The 18,922-nt window shown below is 43.6% G+C and overlaps 1 protein-coding gene across 2 annotated transcripts; it reads right to left on the bottom strand.

Annotated features, from left to right (window-relative positions):
- Positions 1-613: 613 nt before the first annotated feature.
- On the bottom strand, positions 614-18,761 carry wrap53 (WD repeat containing, antisense to TP53). Of its 2 annotated transcripts, none has more exons than XM_061710257.1 (11): positions 18,572-18,761; positions 17,299-17,754; positions 17,013-17,193; positions 15,782-15,877; positions 14,551-14,659; positions 13,028-13,116; positions 6,126-6,349; positions 5,404-5,615; positions 3,803-3,906; positions 3,581-3,724; positions 614-2,208 (listed from the first exon to the last, which is right to left on the bottom strand). In XM_061710257.1, exons 2-11 carry the CDS (start codon positions 17,600-17,602, stop codon positions 1,989-1,991), a joined length of 1,683 nt encoding a protein of 560 aa, XP_061566241.1. In that variant the 5' UTR covers positions 17,603-17,754; positions 18,572-18,761; the 3' UTR covers positions 614-1,988. The 2 variants fall into 2 exon arrangements, with proteins under 2 accessions (XP_061566241.1, XP_061566242.1); XM_061710258.1 differs by having other exon boundaries at positions 17,013-17,190.
- Between the last annotated feature and the right edge of the window lie 161 nt (positions 18,762-18,922).

The raw sequence follows: 18,922 nt of genomic DNA, 5'->3' as shown, positions 1-18,922 counted from the left end.
GTCCGCGTGAAATTCCTTTTCCCTGCACAGTGGGACTTTAGAAATTAATGCAGCACGTTTGATCAGAGCCATTTAAACATCTGAAAACCGCATCCATCCCTCTGTTTGGGACCATCTTTGTTCAGACTTCCGTCAGCTTCCAAACACTGAAGCTTTTGGTCCAATCAAGAGAGTGCACATCATTTCATAAAGTTCTGCAGACAGGCTTAAAGAAAAGTTCAAGTTTTGTTCAAGTTTATTAAAGCTTGCATGGCTCAGAACCAAATAAAGCACCGGGAGGTGAACACATCTGGCTTTCTGGACTCAAAGATGCGGTTAGAGGTCCAGAACACTGGTGAGAATCACTCCATTGATCGCCAAGCGCCCCGACTCATCCCTCTACCTGCTTCCCAAGACGGAGACGGTTGCTAAGCAACGTGTACAACCCTGGTGGGTCCCACCGATGGCATCACAAGTGTTTGTCTGCATCTTTACAGGAGAGATGCTGGAGAACCGGTTCCAGCTCCCGTTGGGCCTTAAGAGCCGCCTCTCGACTCGAGAGGAACATCGTCCTGCATCCATCAAGGACTCTCAAGCACCTTCAATTTAAAACAAACGAAAACGACTCAATGAATCTGTTGAGATATGATTTTAATTCACTGCAGCTTGGAGAAAACCTCCAGCTGTGACGCGTCTTCAAGGCCCACGTGGTCCCCAGAGCTTCCTGGCAGCATGTAAGTACGAACTACGTCGTGGAACAGCAGCTATAAAGTTATAACGACTATCGTGCTGCGTCTCCACGCACGAGAAACTAAGATCTGAGCACAAGCGGTGGGAGGAAAACACGTACGACCTGCTCTCCGGGTCACGCCCGCTAATTAAAGCCTGGACGAGCGGAACGGAGGAGAGAGAGAGAGAGTACATTCAAAGAATCATGAGGGATTTACAAAAATATACATCTGTAGGCGTGCAGGACCGGTTTAAAAGACAAGGTAGAAAACAGGAGACCCCCTCGGTGTACAAAAGCAAAGCTGGAGAACAAATGGCACTTACTGTTACTATAGCAACGAGGGATCTCCAGGGCAGCCTTACAGCCAAACACACACAAACACACACTCCCACAGTTTAACTGGGATCACTGGACAGACAGCGAGCCGAGTCACGGCCGTCCACGGCCTCAGACACACTGAAGCCATCACAGATGCAGATTCATGGATAAAAAATTAAGAGACTTGTAACATTTGACCTTGACTGGATCTTACAAACAAATGTTCAAATAAAAAAAAAATCCAACAAAATTGTGAAAGATTGATGTCCAGACTCCGATGGAGATGGAGCAGATGACCCGACCTGGAGGGTTAAACCGTGGAGGCTTCAGACAACACCTCCACCACAGGGCCGCCTCCAGCTTTTCCCTCTGGGGGGGTGAGGGTGGTGGAACAGCAAACGGTTACATTTTAATAAGGAAAAAAGTCACGATTTCTCAAAGCCAGTTTTTTTTTTTAAATGCAAATTTCAATTAAAAAAAATGTAATTTAACTTTGTTTCATGACAGAAAACAGTCCGACCACACGCTCCTGCAAATTTGAGGAAATAAAACACAAATCAAAACTGAAATTCTGACCATAATCTCAGAAATCGTAACTTTATAAACACTCACATCACAGACATTATTATGTTATAAACCTGCAAATATGAAAAAACAAAAAACTTTTGGCGAATGAGGCACGACTTTAGTTTGTGGCAGTGAAGTATTTAAATGTACGTATTTGGGTGCTTTCCTTCCCCCCTGAACGACACTTTTCCCACTAAAACTGCACGAAGCCTCCAGAGTTTAAATCTCCGGGTCAGAACGTGTCAGCAAATATGATAAAATTACAGCCGATTTAAGGAATGTAAACAGACTGTTGAAGCAACAATCAAGTCGTGATTTCGTCCATCAAGTGTCACATGTCAGGAGGAGATGAGACAGACGTCCCGGGGCAGATGAGCGGCAGAGGATCGGAGCGTCACACCTCCAGCACCGCTGTGCTCTGGTCCTCGTCGGCGGGGGGCCCCAGCGGTCCGGCCCACCACAGACTCAGGGTGTTGTCCTGCTTGACCTCCTGCTGCGACACGCCGGCCCCGCCGCCCTCCGTGTCCGAGGCCGAGTCGCCCTCGCTGTCGGCGGGCCACGGGAACTGCCGCTGGCCGCTGGACGTCGCCAGCAGCGGCATGAAGGGGTGGACGCTGTGGACCAGAGGGACATTAACCCTTTATGACCTACCATAGAACAGCCTGATATTCTTACATTTCTGCATGCTATACTGCCATTTTATGGACTATTTTTATTTGCTATGAATCAAAACAACCCATATAAGTCAATCTTTTATAATCTGTATGTTACAAGTACATACTAACTAAATTGCTAAAAAGTGCAAATAACTACCAAAAAAATGTAAATCGGTTTTTAATTTTACACATATTTTTCTAAATACAGAAATCCCACAGCTAGGTCCCTCAAACCTGTCAATGGAAAAAAGTAACACAGAAGCCTTTCAGACCACAGGAAGTTTATTAGGAATTAATCCATACTTTAGTTTTTGAGATATATCATTTTATATATCGCGTTTAGATATCGCAACTTCATCCGGCACTGAACTCACCGTAAACCGTTTATACCGTTTCGCACGCACAGAATTTGGTGGATCCATAATATGTGTGTGGGCTTGTTTACTGAGTGTGTAGTGTGTGTATGGTGTGTGTGGGTTGTCGCTGAGTAATCTCTCGTGAAAATCTGATAAAAAGCACGAACAAGAGCGCAAATTCAAACCGTGGGGAATGACGTCACCTTCCTTTTTCACGGAAGTGGCGTGAAAAAATACTGTGAAAAATCCAACCTGATGTCACGCTGACGACGTGATGATGTATGTGTCAACGTAAGTCAACATAGGACGTGCTGTGAACACGGATCTATAAATAACCCGCAATGTCAATTATGACGATTTCCGTGTGGAAATTTTACTGGATTATTATGTGATTTTTCCAAATGATTTAATGGATTAAAACTCTGGAACACTAAATGCAAGATATGTAAGTGAAACTCTTCCTGTTTAACCTGCAAAAACAATTATTGCTCTGTTTTATTTGGTTGTAATTGTACATTTTGAGAAGCAATATGCTAATGGGAGCGCCGGCGCTCCAGCCGGTCTTAAAGGGTTAATGCACAGATACAGGTCACAGAAACACGCAGGAGCTGTCCTCATGAAACTCTGAAGTGAAGCTCCTAAATGAGCAGCTGCCGTCCCGCTGAGACGTCATCGTGTTTTTGAGAGAAACGACTGCTGGATCCGAACACTGCGACGCAGCAGGACAGCGGGCCGCTCCACCCTCAACTACAGAATCAGATCATTACCTTCTTCCCTCCACTCAGCCTCCGTGAAGCTCATCAGTTTACTCCAAATCATTCATGGGAGAACTAAAAAGTCTCCCGAGTTCAGCTTCTGAATTATAAATGTTGATGAAATCTCTCACTTTGTGCTAAACAGTGGCGGCCCTTGTCATGTGGCGCGTGGTTAAAGTGACGGCGAGCCTGCAGCCCAGCGGGCGGATGGGACGCTACCTGATGCCGTTGGTGCAGTCCCAGTGGGCCTGGACCCGGAGCTGAGGCTGCAGCAGCTCCTCGTGGCCATCAGGGGGCGCCGTCTGAGTGTCCCACACCGACACCACCCCCTCCGTGTCTCCGCTCAGGAGGTACCGGCCCGACCTGGACGCAAACAGACGAGAGATGACGACAGCGCTGGTACGGCTGGTCAACAGAGCAGGGCTCGGGGGTGCTGCTTACGGGTCCAAGTCAAAGTAGATGCGCTGGTTCGTGGTCACGTTCCTCTTCAGGGAAAACACAACCTTCCCCGGCTCTCTGAGGTCCCAGCACAGGATCTCTGGATCCTACACACACACACAAACTTTATTATTTTTAAGAGAGTAAAAGGTCGCTACGGATGAATCGGTGCGAGTCAAAGAGAACAGAATGTGTTGGCAGCAAAACGTCCATTAACGTTTTCACTTACTGCAAATCGACCTACGTTAAACTAAACACCTTCACCAAGGTCATTCACCAAAGCAACTGGCTGGATTTGTTATATATAAATTATAAAGCTGCAAGCTTCTACAAGTCTACCACCAAATGTCCCTCGGAGTCCTGCCAACAGACACGACTCTGCAGGTCTGATCTGCACTTTGACGTCCGTGATCATAAACGTTGGAAGCTGCAAAACCAGTTGGGTTTACTTTCAGTAACTAATATGATATATATATATATATATATATATATATATATATATATATATATATATATATATATATATATATATATATATATATATATATATATATATATATATATATATATATATATATAATTATTTTTTTTATATAAATAATACAATCCCCTGAACTCGACGGCAGTTTCTACGATTCGTTCTCATCGTTTTGGTTCCCAGCAAAAGTTTAAATGAACCAGAAGTTATAAAATAGTTTTCTTGAGCAGATTTATAATATCAGTATTTAGGTATTCTTTCTGGAGCTGTAGTTTATATATTTACATTAATGAAGGTCTTATGTGGGAAACAAAAGGGGAAATAGTTATTAGATGAAAAAACAACTGAGATAAATAAATAAATAAAAAAACTGTTGGGTTTAGTTTCAGTAACTAACGTAAGAAAAAGAAAAAAAAAAATACAATCCCATTTGATGATTTAATAAAGTTCATTTTGTCCATGGCTTTACAATTTCATTTGCTAATTTTTTTTGTCGGACAAGAATATTTAGGTTTTTTAAATACCTGATACGTTTAGGCAATTCCTTCCTGATAAAGGGAAAAGGAATCGCCGTAACATGTCAGGTATTTAAAAAACCTAAATATTCTTGTCTGACAAAAAGAATTAGCTACTTAAATCCCATTTGATGTGAGCAGGGAAGTTGATTATGTACTTTAAACATAAAACAGGATCAATTATCAATATTTTATTTTGGATCTCATTAAAAAGAGTGAACAGCTGATCCGGGGTCCAGCTCAGGTCCAGCCAGCACTGCCGTTTATCTACTGAATATTTAACCTCTACTCCCCGGCGCGCACAGACAGAAACAAACAGACTGTCAAACGCGCTGGTCGTTTCCTTTTAGGTTCGTAATTTATCAAAATCTAGAAATGACTTAAACAACAGAAGCTCGCATCACTGTCGGACCTCGCCGCGGCCAACGCCAGCCGCTCAGACAACTTACTTGAGAAACAAAGGAATGAGACACAGTTCAACGTGTCACCAGGGACAAGCTGAGTCTGATCAGATTCACAACAAGCTGTGAAAACCTTGGAAACAGAGAGCCGAGCGTGGCCAGCTGATGGTGTGTGACCTTCAGCCCCCCCCCCCCCGGGTGTGTGCTCACCTTGCGGCCGCCAGTGTACAGGTAGTTGCCGTCGGGGGAGAAGAGCAGGTGCGTGAGGCCGCCGTGGTGGCGGGTGGGCAGCAGGGCCAGCAGGGTGCCGTCCTGACAGGAGTAGAGGCCGGCGCAGCGGGAGTACGAGCCGCAGGCGTACACCGCCTGGCAGGGGCTGAAGCCCAGGCAGGAGATGATGCCGCTCTGGCCCTGCTTCTTCACTGCAGCACAGACGGAGACATTTAAACCCTCAGCGCTCCAGTTACAGCCTCCTTTCATGTGTTGTGTAAACACACTCTTCACTCCACTTACGCCACAGATAAAACACAAGGTCTGCCCATTTCTGGGCTTTAAAAAAAGCCTGGAGCTGCGTGCAGCTGCATCTCAGATAACCATCTCCATCAAGTCCTGTTGTGTTTTGTCAGAAGAAAATAATAAACGTGTCCTTGCTGGTGTGTTCAAGGACACTCTGCCTCTGAGACGCGACAGCCAGCTGCCAAACTGCTCTAAAACACCCAACTTCACACCGTTTCCTCCCTTTATTGTTTATTTCTACTCCAACGGTGTCCTTGAACAACAAAGTTGCAGGTTTTACATGACTCTTGATCCATTATTTGATTAATAACTGCATATAACCGGTGGGTGAATCATGAATAATTCACGCAGCAGTTTAAACAGCTAGAAACCTAAAGATGACGACCCTGAAGGTAAACGACGGGGCTGTGACTGACCTACGGTGGGCCGCTCCTCGCAGTCTCGCCCGGGCCGCTCCGTGTAGAACACCCTGACCGTCTTGTCGAAGCCGCAGTACAGCTGCGTGCCGTCGGGGGAGAAGCAGAGTGAGTGGGCGGCCGTCAGCTCGTCCAGGTGGTTGTAGGGTCTGAAGCTGGCTCGCACCTCCCCGTAAAAGGCGTCCCATATGTGCACGGGGTTGTCTCGGCTGCTGCTGGCTAAGCTGGGGGAGAGGAACAGGATCAGCTGACGGGGCTATTAACACAGAAATGACTCGAAAAGACACTGACAGACATACAGACTCAACATAACAACTAGGGCTGTTCGATTTTGCCCAAAAATAAAATCTCGATTTTTTTCTCTCAAAATCCGATTACGATTATTTTGTGAATTGACAAAAGGCAAAGAAATGATTTCAAATATGCTGTTTTTTTTATTGAACATTTGCCCCATTGGGCTTTAAGTGCAAACTTTGCTCTTATTAAACCAAAACATAAATAAAAATGAATGAATAAAGTGCAAAACTCTGTAAAATAAGTTGAAAAAAAGTTTAAAAAAATATAATAAAATATAAAGTTTTATCTCTGAAAAAAAAAAATCAGCAAATCAGCACTTGCAAACATACAGTAAGTTATATTTCCAATTAAATAAAACAAGACATTTTCTAATTAAACTAAACTGGGTCTTTGCATGCTAAATAATAATGCAACCCATGAAGGAGGTAGAGGTGTGTAATGTCAGTCATTACATTTGCTATTCACATTTGCAAGTTTTTTGCAAGGAACACGAGCCGCAATAAAGAGCCTCTCCAATGGGGCACTTGTCGCAGGTATTGAGAGGTATTTCCATCAATCATTAATATGGTATCAATCATTAAAATGTGTGCAGACAAGGTAAAAAAAAAAAAAAAAAAAAAAAAAAAAGTGAAAAATCGATTTTACGAGTTTCACATCGTTCTAATTACATAATCGCGATTACGATTTAAAATCGATTAATCGAACAGCCCTAATAACAACATTAGACATTAAAGCAGCAGAAGAGACGTTATTCTAGGTTAGAATATCTCTTTTTTCCTTCAGACAGTCTGATCTAAAACTTAATCGAGGCCTAAAACTACCAACAGTGAAGGTCAGACGGACAGAAGGCAGGTGATGGATGTGGTGTGTTCATCCATTGGTTTGTGTGTGTAGCTGTAGATGTATTTTCTGTAAAGGAACAGAACATTTCGGAGCTGACGCGGTCCAGCGGAGACGTAAAAGCACTGAGGTTGAAGCTAGCACTCGTGTCTTTTTGGCACCGGTTCACTCATAAAACATCATGGCAGATGGGACGAAGAAACAACACCAACGACAATGAAAAGAGAGGAACCAAGCAAGAGCTGGGCCGGTACCCAGCTACCCAACCTGGACTGATGGGTGGATGGGTGGGCCTGTAAGTTGCCCTGAGCTGAAACAACGGGCTCGTGTGAACTAAAGTGAGGTAACCGATCTGCAGCCAGCGCCGGGCTCGTTCCTTCTGTTCATTTCCAGACTAACTGGGGTTGAGCCAAGACGGTGTTAACCAGAACCCTGGAAAACAGGCTCTGCAGGAAACCCTGGGAAAGTTTTGTCCAGTTATTTTTAAATAATCAAATACGAACCAAATTAAATCTAACCAGTGACAGTGAGTTAAAAAAAAAAAAAGGAACAAAACAGATACAAGTCGTGTAGGAGCATCAGAACCGACCCGCAGCACCGCGGGACCAGAACACGCTCCTATCGACTCAAATCAGCGCCAGAAAACTGAGCCGTGTCTTTTCAACTCTAATTACTGGGTGCTGAACAAATGCTGGAACATCACCGCGGCTCAATTAGACAAAGGAAATTAGCCTCTGCGGTTGCCGCGGCGCCCGTTACGGCCCCTCGGAGCCACGGCTTTGTTCCAGAGCAGGGAAAGGTCCAATTATACGGCTACACCGCTGCTATCTTGGAGTGATGCCTGGAAGTGGGGCGACTTAAGCGAGCCGTAGCAGGGGCTCTTCTCCCCCTCTAACGGAGGGGCATCGGTGGCACGCTGCGTTTGGCAGGCGTCGCCTTCAAGAAGCACGGGGGGGCGGAGAAACAAAACCACAAGCCAGGGAGGAGGGCAGGAGTTGGGTTTTTCTAATAATCACAAGCAGGATCTTTTAGAATTAAAAATTAACGACATCCCAAAATTAGAAATCGCTAATATTCTTTTTTACATAGATACAATTGACAAATCAGTGACTCTCCTGGTTAATGTCATTCTTCTACTGGCTAAATATCAAATACACTGTTGAAAGTGGAGAAAAATGAAGCCCTCTTTCCAATGTTTTTTAAATAATTTCAAACGTTTTTTTTTGTCTCTATATAAAAAATTAAGTCAAATAACTCTGCAAAAGAATTATTAGCTGATATATCAAAGTATCTTTTGTTTTAATCTCTTTCTGAAATGTCAATACTATTTCCCTTAAAATGCCTTACTGTTTTTGTTATGAATTTATTTTATGTATACCTTATTGATTGTGTGTATCTCTTGTTCATGATACCTAATATGTTCTATTTTCTTATATTGTATTTCCTCCACAAGCAGTTTGTATAATTGTGTGTTTTTGTTTATAAAAAAAAACAAAAAAAACTAGCAGGATCTTTTGTGTGGCTGCCCGAGCGCTTAACACCGTAACACCCGAGCACCTTCCTGCTCTCCGACCAGGGGCAGTGGTTTGGAGATGATCAGCAGCAAGTGCTGTCAGCTCCGACCGCCGTCCCGATGAAAGCCGGACCTTCACGCCACTTTGACCTCTACACAAGCTCTCGGGCGGTTCGAGGGCTGCGGCAGACGTGCAGGTTGACCATCCTGAAGTTAACTCTGATCCCTGCACTCCCGCCCTCCTGGGTGAAAGTTGTTTGGCACGAACCATTCATAAACTTAATGTTTTTCACTCATGCTTGTTTGTGCATAGGTTTATCAATGGAAAACAGGTTCTATCCGGGCTGAGCAGGGACTATTTCTGACGTCACCACCCTCCACGCCACTGATTGGTCGGGGGGCGGGGCCATCTGGAATGACTTGAATGTGTCGCTGAAGTTATCTTTATCTTTTACCTTCTTCAGAAAGTTATTAAAAAAAAACATCTTATTCTGTCTTAACCTACAATGTCTTTATCTTTAATGTGATCCAGACCTTGTATCCATGTTCTCTTTTACGTTTATATTTATAATTTGTTGTACATTATCTTTGTTAATTCATAACAGTTGTATGCCTTTGGGCTTTGTTCCCTCCATGCACTGTTTTAAAAAGAATTTGTGCTAAATAAATAAAGGAAATGAAATAAATGAACCCGGAGTGGTGTCCAGTGGCGGCTGGTCAGTAAAGGGCGCTAATCAAGAGAAGAAGAAAATTAAAAAAAATTAAAAACATGCAATAAGATGCATATAATAATTAAAAGAAGGTGTTATTTCAGTCTGTGGGTGACTGTCAATAGTAATTAAATGTTGTTTAAATATTTATTTGGTTTCAAAATGTTTTTTATTTTATTTACATCCAGAAGTGAGGGGTGCCGGTCAAACAGAATCCAGTGTAGCTCTCCAACATTTGATAAGCACGCGACTTGAGGATCTCTGTTAATTGGTTTGAATTAGACTCGTAAAGGGACGCAGTCGTGTGCGTCCCAGAAACTCAGTTATCAGCAACAAATCTGCGATCAGTATCGTGACGTGCTCGTATGTTGTTGTTTAAATCTAATGTGATTGGACAATTCATTCCCTGTCTTTTTAGAAAATAAAACCAGATTTGTATGTTTGTTTTAAATAGGTTAAATAACACTTGCTTTTGAAATATTTGTTGATTTTGTATCAAATATCTGAAAGAAAGGAACGTTAACTTTTCAATATAAATTCCAGACAGAACAATGGAAATGTTAATGTTTTTCTTCTCTCTAATGTGTAAAAATAAACTGAACCCTGAACAGTGGACTTGTTGAAATGTTAAACCCCTACTTTATGTTCAGTTTTCTTTTTCCACTGCAGCATAACTGAACTGCTTCACTAAAACTTATGACCAATAAGCCATTGTTAGAATTCAAGGACCAAATCATTATTTTCTACCTTCGTTTTTCCCCATTGTACTAAGCTTGTACCTCTGTGACTTCTGTCTACCGTTACTCCCCTATATATGCCAAGGTCAATTCCGCCCCCCACCCAAAATGTTTTAGCACCAGCCCCCACTGGTGGTGTGGATGGCGGGGCGTTGATCAGAGGGAGCTGCTAAAGGTTGGAAGCTGCAGCTACGAGATGACGAGAGCTGCGGGAGGAAACGGAAACTGTGAAAACACTTGGCAGCTTGACCTCAGCTCGTTAGCGCGGCGCTAAGTCCTCCACCAGAGACGGCCGGGTCTCCCTGGCGACGGCCGGGGGTTGCCGGCTCTATTTCACGGCACCGGACCAACACAGTGATGTCATAATTACCACAGTCATGCCTGCAGGTAAAAAAGGAGAAAACAAACAAACAAAAGGAAACAGGAGCCTGGAGTCGGAGTCACGAGGCCCTTCAGGTGCCGTCACGCTCAGACGCTCGGCCAGCCTTGGAAACTGGGACAGAGGGAGACTTTTCACTCACGGTGACGAGCATCAGAGAGCTTTTACAGCTTCCCTCTACCCCCCCGCGACGCGTGGAAATGCTGCCGAGATCAAAGAGTGACTCACAAGCCGACAACAATATCCTCAGCATTTGGACGGGCTGAAGAGTGCACGGAAAGGCTTTCCAGCGCTCAGCCTTCACGCAGATACAGACAGCCCAAAATAGCTGCACACTGGAGTTTCTTTTGTGTTTGCAACCTTCAGCATCTGCCAGATACACTTTAAAAAGTCAAAGCTGTGCGGCTGCTGCGAGCTGGAGCTCAGAGAAACACTGACCACAGGAATGTTTCCCAGGAGGTCTTTCAGGGGGTCTGTTTCTCAGCCTCCGTCGCCTCCACTCCAAGAAACAAGATAACCTGAGATATAACTATAAAAAAGGAAACTATTCTCCCCCACAAAACAGTCTTGGTGCATTTGAGATTAGCCTGAAACCTGGAGGTGGGATTCAAGGCCAGGTGTAGATTGTCGACACAGTTAATTGTCTTATTTCTACCTTTTCTCCTCACATATCCCAGGTTAAACATCCACCATGAGCTGAAAAATCTATTCTCTTCAAATTATCCGGCAGGAATTGTTGGTATGAGTCTGCCAAGGACAGAAAAACTCGGCCGTTTATCTTGTTTCAGCCAACCGAGGGGCCGCGAGGAACGTCGCAGCCTTCGGAGGAGCAGCGAGCAGGAGAGCGAGGGAACAGAGGCTGCAAGAGCTGGAGCCAACAAAAGCAATAAAACCTTAATCTCCCATGGTTCGGGAGTGGTAACGGTCTGGGGCTCATATGAAAACCCCCACAACCTCTCAGAAATGTGTTGAAGATTTGCAGTTAATGCAGCTGAAGCACTTTTCCAGGTTCGCCTCTCAGCTCCTGCAGAGCATCTGCTCAAAGACTTTAACTATTAGTTATTATTGCTGTTTTCTTTTCTCCAGATAAACCCTGTAGCTTTGAGCTCAGTGGAAATGTAATAATCTGTAATAATCTATCATCGTCTTAAGAAAAGAAAATAATAAGAGGAGCCATGTAAGTTCTGGGGCCTCACAGACCGACTACGCGCAACGCCATGTTCCACACGCTACAGGCACTTACGATTTACCCGCGAGCAACGACACAAAACCACATCTAACCTCATTTTCCCAGAAACATTATGCCTTAAAACAAATCCACAACCTAAATCCAGAGTAAACTGACAGGTTTACACGGACGAGTGATCAGTGGCAAAGGGCGCAAACATCCATCACACACGGTGTCAGGTGATCATATTAATTAAGAACAAGTCAAATGAAATCACTTCTAACATCAGAAAAGGTTGGACACGTACATAAACTCCCTGTAAATGGCTGCGTGAACGGGGGCAGCTTTGACACAAGCAGAAGACATCGCCCATGAAAGAGTTTGGAGGACCAAGAGCAACCATTCTGGATCTCTGCGCTGAACCGGTCCCAGCTACAGGAGACCGGTGCCAGTATGTCCTCACAAGCTCAGGTTCCTATAGCAACGGGGCCTTTCGGCCAGACCGACAGGTCTGGCGTCACTCAGTCACCCCTGAGCCGTCAGAGCCGGCTGCAGGGCGACCAGTCTGACACCTAATATAAAATGTCACACTTGTGGCTGAACTGGAAAACATTCAAATGCATAACTGATGTGACGAAGAAATATCTAAATAAAACTTTTTTTTTTAAATGCACTTTTGGATAATATCTGAGTCGCTGGCAGGAAGCCAGAAGGCGTAGTTTCTCCGGTGATGGAGGCCGGTTGCTCCAGCATCCCAGGACCTCCTCCTGCGGCTGCAACACTGATCAGCAGCAAGGTTTCTTTTCATGTATAGACCATGTTTCCTTCATTCCGGCTGTGGTTCAATGTACCGATCCTGCTGCCTTAGTCACACACTCCCACTTAATATATTTGCTATTAGTGCTTACACCGGAGGAAGTATCACCAGATAAGATATTTAGTCTTGATTCCACCTCCCATAAGTACACACTTTGACACGCTGTGATTTTTCTTCTTCTTTTATGGTGTTTCTGTTGTATTTATTATTTGAACAAAAAGTGGAAGTGTACGATGCATTTATTCTCATCTGCATGGTTTTTTAAATGGAGGAGAGAAGGCGGGCCAAGCAGTGCGCTCAACTCCACGTCAATTGTGCAGGAAGGTGCGTTCGTCTGCAGTCATATGTCTGAAAACTTCTGTGCATCTATTAGTGTGAATGCCGCCCAGATCTGGGGACACGACGCCCCTGGTTATTTCCTTTAAGACGGGTTCAACTCACAAGCACGTCTCCGGCTCCAAGGAGTTCATGTTAGGGTACCAGCAGTAGTCGTAGATGGTGTCCCCCTCAGCCATCCTCAGCACTGGACTCTGCTCAGAAAACAAAACAAAACGTAAATATAAAGTAGACTTTACTGATAAACGCGGGTCAGGAGACAAACTGGGTCAATCAGTGCCGTCTGTGGCTTTGAAAGCAGATATTTGGTTGTATGAAGTGACAGGAAAACAAATAATATGAGGTAATAAAACCTGTTACTTTGTTTACAACTGAAACTTTCAGAGTTTGTTTGTTTTAATCAAACTGTCTGCATATATATGAACAGTTTGTACCATAATTTGATAAAAACCTCCAGGTCAGCTATATATGAAAAACATCTGCTGCAAGATTTGCAGGATTTTGTTACATCATACGCTCCAATTTGAGAACAATTATCTTTCTTCATCTCCACTTAACTTCATGTTCAATCAGCCTGGACACGGATAACACACGGGAGGGAAAGAGGAGATGTGAAACGACTGCTTTTACAAGGTGTAAAGAGAGCCAGCTCTGTGGCTGCAGATGTGATTCTCATCAGGAGTCTGGACTCAATAATCCACAACGTGTCCAGTTATTACTTTTAAGTTTTTTAAGTTGTGAGAAGAAATTTTAGAGAGAAATTACTGCTGTGAAACATCAGAGAAGGTCTGGACCCGACTCTCTAAACAGTCACATGTTCTCATCCGTGACATTTGCTTAATAGTCTGCAGGCTGACGAAGGAAATGAAGTCAACTTCTGATTTAATGATTATTCTCACATTGATTAATGTTCATTCATTCACAATCGGGAATGATTGTTGGGGAAAAACAACAAACAAAAGACATGAAGCATGGTGATGACAATATCATGGTTTGGGTCAGTTTGGGCCTGAATATGGACCTGATCTAAATCCCTAAAGTATCTGCTCTTGAACTTAACCTGCAGAGTCAACCCCCCCCCCGGCCAGAGTCGTATTGATGTTAGTTAGTCAAATAAACAAGCATTGACCCCCCAAGTTGTTTTAGTAAATAACAGTTCAAGATACAGACATCTTAGAAATGACAGAATCAACACTATTACCAGTAATCTAACAGAGAATTCATGTGAAGGAACCCCAACAACATCTAAGAGCTCAGATGGTTTTATAAGTAATGAGCCACCGATCAACACTGGATCATTTTCCTCTATAAATAATGACCAAGTAGAACATTTTGTTTCATTTTGCTGGCTGAGCTCTCGAGTCTGCTGTTAGCGCTCTATTAACGCGCTCTTTATTTGCTGTTCTGCAGATATATGAGTGTGGGGGGTCCCCTAACCTCCACCAGCGTGCAGCTAAATGATTATACTGCAAGTTTTCCTCCAGGTGAAACTGTCTGCCAAAGCAACCAACTCAACGCAGAGAGGTCTGGAACTGCAGAAAATCAATCCCATTTCCATGGTGTTTGTTCAGTAATCCAGATCTACCGGTGCTCGTCGAGCCCGGTGGAATCCCTCAGGACGAGCTCACCATCTCAGGAAGCAGGTCCCAGGCGTAGCTGTAGATCTCCGGTGGGAGGTTGTAGACACGGAGCACGTTGTCTGCGCTGTTGGTCAGGATACAGGAGCCGTCCGGGGCCCTGTGTGACAACAACACCGCGGATGAGACGGAGCTGACGGAGCACTCGTTCAATGTGAAATAAGTGAATAGTGAATATATATATTAGGGGTGGGCAAAAATATCGATATGGCAATATATCGCGATACTTTTCCAGCCGATTCAATATCGATATTCAAAATTTGAATATCGATTTTTATTTATTTATTTATTTATTTTTTTATCCCCGATCTTTTTCCCCATTATATCACCCAGTGCTCCTACCTAAGTGACAGTCCTGGGCATTGCCACTCTCTACCAACCCTGGGAGGGCCCTGCACTGAGCTCAGGTTTTATTTCACGTTTTATTTCATTTTATAATTTATTTTTTATATAACACAATTGCCTGTCCTTAAAAAATGAAAAATAATGGACAGAGGTTTATTTATTTATGGATTTATATCTATACTGACTGATCACTGTGCCTGTCCTTGGTTTTAGTACCCATCTTTCTTGTGTTTATTATCATTTGCCACATAATTAAAGCAACCTCATACTAAATTTAATGTTAATTTCATATGATGTAAATAATATGAAAAACATATACAAATATGTTGTAACTTTAGCTTGTATAGTTATAATAAAACATTGTTTTGACTCAGTTTGTCCCATGAATTGTCACTATAATCTGATGAACGTGCAACTCGGATTTTAAGATCCATCACTATCATCTGATGTACATATATACAACTTGGATTTTAAGATGTGTAATGCATTTTTACATTTCTCGGTGAACTATGTAGAATATAATAATCGGGATATCGCATAATCGGGATATCGCAATGTGTATCGTATCGTGGCTCAAGTATCGTGATGCGTATCGTATCGTGAGGTCCTTCCCAATACCCACCCCTAATATATATAATAGATACATTTACTATAACATATAGTGCTAGACACAGACATTATTGAGAAAGGCAAACAAGTTGGACATGACCCTTTAACTTGGGTTAAATGAGTAAGACATTTGTAAAGTTCTGTCTTTGTAGCAAGTACAGTGAGATAACCAGCAACAACTTCTCACAACAGATGTAATAAAGGCATTAAAGTGTTGTACTTCGGTTAAATAAATACTGTTATTGAGGCATTTCGGCTCATAAATTACCATTTGCAGCCTCTCAGGTAGTTCTCTGGGAAGTTGGAGTACTCGTTCCAGGAGCCGGTCAGCATCTGGGGGTCGTGGGTAAAATCCAAGGCAAGGCTGGAAGCAGCATAGACACCAGAAGAAGTATTTAATCAAACATTTGAAGAGAATGTATTTAAAAATAAAATAACAACAAAAAAACCATCAACAAGCTAACGTATTACAGCTTTTCATTGGCTCCCCGTCTGTTATAGGATACATTTTTAAATCCTTTTATTTGTTTTTAAATCTTTACACATGGTCTTGCACCTTCCTACATCTCAGGTCTTTTAAATGTCCATAGACCTTCTCGGGCTCTTTGCAGTAACTGGTCCCAAACTCTGGACCGAGACGCCACTGCAGATACGCCCGGCTCCTTCTTTGGCTGTTTTTACATCTCATCTTAAAACTCCTTTTTACTCACTAGCATTTAACTCGCCATGATTGTTTTATTTTATTTATGCGTTTTATGTTTTACGTTGTCCTGCTTTCCTTTCACTTGTCCAGCACTTTGGTCAAAGGAAACACAAAGCTGCAGCTTATGTTGAGATTTTCAGTGACAGAGAGGGATGGTCAACAGAGAGATACGACCTCCTTCACAGACACTGAGTCTGCTTTGCCATGCACATTTGCAGAGGACAGTAAAATCTGCTCACAAATGTTTCCATAGAGGGAAGAAAGAGAAAAAGAAAGACAATCTCCACGGTGGCCTGGTGGGGGCAGTACTGCTGTGTGCAGAACGCGGCTAAGCATGACAGAAAGGCCACAGGTGTAGTGTAGTGGGTCGAGGTGGCTGCTCTCCAACCAGAAGGCTGCCAGATCCCCCACACATGCCCAAGGGTCCCTGGGCAGGACACTGAGCCACACGTTGCTCCTGATATAAAAACACAGCCACCAAGGGCTCACAACCCAGTGTTGTCATAGTCCAGGACAGAAATAAATATATGTACATATATATTACTTCAAAGATCCCAAACACGTATAATCAACATGTATAAGCTGCTGGCTCTTATGTCGAGCTCTTTAACTGAGTTTGACTATATTTATATATATTTTTTAATAGTATATGGTAAAATTTAGCTTCTTTCTGCATTTTGCAAACATGTTTTTATCTCAACCCGGCTGGGAATAGCTCACTGGTTTTCATCCACTTTATATTTACCCCAGTTATGTGGGAATGGAGGTTAAAAATAACCGGTCTCCCTTTACTTACTGTTGCCCGACACTGGGGCTGTCTGCAGATCTGCTGCTGCTGCACTCCTCCTCTGGTCTCTCCGTTTCTCCCTCCTCATGACCCTCATCTCCATTCTGATGGCATTCTTCTACACCTTCAGCGATGGCTGCGGCCCCCTCCCCTTTCTGTACTTCCTCCTCACCTTGTAATAGTTCTCCTGCTGATCGGATCACAGAGTAAATGCAGATGAACTGAAAACTCTAGTAGACTTCAAATATCTTAAATGCTGTTTGATGTAAACGGTTTTATGGAAGCAGAACTGTACTTTGTGCAGGCCGGATGAGGTTTTCCTGTGCTCGCATCTCTTCATCCACTCTTACAGACTCCTCGACTTCCCCCAGCTCCTTCTCCTCGGACTCCACGACCTCCTCCAGCCCCATCTCCTCCTCCCCCATCCTTGATCGCTTGGCAGAAGGTGGAGCTGCTTCTCCTGGAGTCTCCTCCACCTCAGCATAGTCGGACTCGGGCAGCAACGGTGGGACGTGTTGAGGGGGCTCGCCGTCTCCCTCCGAGTCCTGCCCTGCAGCCGACCCAGACACACCTCCACCTTCTCCGCCTGAATCAGACATGGCTCTGCCTGTCGATCTGCTGTGTGTGGGTCAGGTGTCCAGTGGGTGTCCGTCACACGTGGGTGGGGCTGGTGCTGCTCGGACAGCGCTTCTTCCTGCAGTGTGGATGGTTGAGTCTGTTGGGGATGAAGGACATCACAGCAGCCACCCACCTGCAAGACAGGTCAGGTGGGCAGAGATCAGTACATTTTCATCATTGTCCAATACTAAAAAAATATAACTTGTTGAGTTGGGAAAATATGATTACATATGTAGATGTTTGTCTTATGCACAAGATTATATACGGCCTGACTTCTCCTCCACTCAGACACTTTGTCAACATTAGAACTGCTGATCGGTTCACAAGAGGTGCAGCAAGAAGGGATTGTATTATTCCACCCAGAAAAAGTGCTTTCAGTCAGTCTGCATTCTCTGTTAAAGCTGCACTAGAATGGAACTCCATCCCTGCAACTATCAGAGAACTGGACACATACAGTTTATTTAGAGCTCATTTAAAGAAATGGTTGATTAATACTCAACTCTTTCAGCACTAAAACCAAATTGCACCTTTCTGTACTTTTCTGTATTCTTACATCTGTCCAGGGACTACAGATGAAAATAGCTTCTTGAATAACTCTGGCACATTTACAGCAATGTTTTACTGATGTGCATTGTCCCTAGTGTCAAATAAACCAATAAATAAAAATGGTGCAGGATAGAGACACAAACAGGCGTCAAAACAACTTAGAAGCGGGATTATAGCATGTTGGGGGTTTAATGTATTAAATAAACTTGCACATAATAAACACCTGTGGCTTGTTGTGACATTTCTACATCCCTTATTTTAATATTTTCAAGTCCCACTGTCTTTACTCGCCATGTCTACTTATAAATGACTCAAAAAGCGTCCACTTCCTTTGATAAAAGACTAAATATCAGGAATAATCCCCCTCACTGCTGTAGCATTAGCCCCTGCTAGCAGCTACATACCTGCGTGGCTTGCTGGTAATTTCTGCTCGCAGTTAAGCGTTTTCCTCCTCGGTGGTTTCCCAGCTGCACGCAGAGATGAATGAACCCGTGGACCCGTTAAACTGCTCGATATCCTCCGCCGGGGAGAATTTTGTCTCAGTTCAGCCGCGAGAAGTTGTAAACACTTGGGGCAGCCATGTGTCGCCAACTATCGCGAGACTTCAGGAGGTATTCTCGGGGGCAAGGCAGGTTTGTACAGCACAATTCAACAAGGTCATTCAAAGTGCTTTACACCAACCTTAAAAGCGGCAAGACACAATTAAACAGTAAATACAATACAAAGCACTGAATGGTCTTGGACAAAAAAAATAC

The sequence above is a fragment of the Cololabis saira genome, chromosome 20, assembly GCF_033807715.1.
Source record: "Cololabis saira isolate AMF1-May2022 chromosome 20, fColSai1.1, whole genome shotgun sequence".
NCBI lineage: Eukaryota > Metazoa > Chordata > Actinopteri > Beloniformes > Belonidae > Cololabis > Cololabis saira.
Note: the sequence above shows the minus strand (reverse complement) of the source record. Positions and strands in the feature narration are given on the sequence as shown.

What these genes read in the sequence shown, in the direction of transcription:
- wrap53 (XM_061710257.1), bottom strand. Translation starts at nt 17,602, where the DNA reads ATGTCTGATTCAGGCGGAGAAGGTGGAGGTGTGTCTGGGTCGGCTGCA. An exon ending in CCTCATCCGGCCTGCACAAA is followed by an intron (nt 17,194 to 17,298) that starts GTACAGTTCTGC and finishes TGATCCGATCAG; the next exon opens with CAGGAGAACTATTACAAGGT. An exon ending in CGAGGAGCGGCCCACCGTAG is followed by an intron (nt 5,616 to 6,125) that starts GTCAGTCACAGC and finishes TCTGTGCTGCAG; the next exon opens with TGAAGAAGCAGGGCCAGAGC.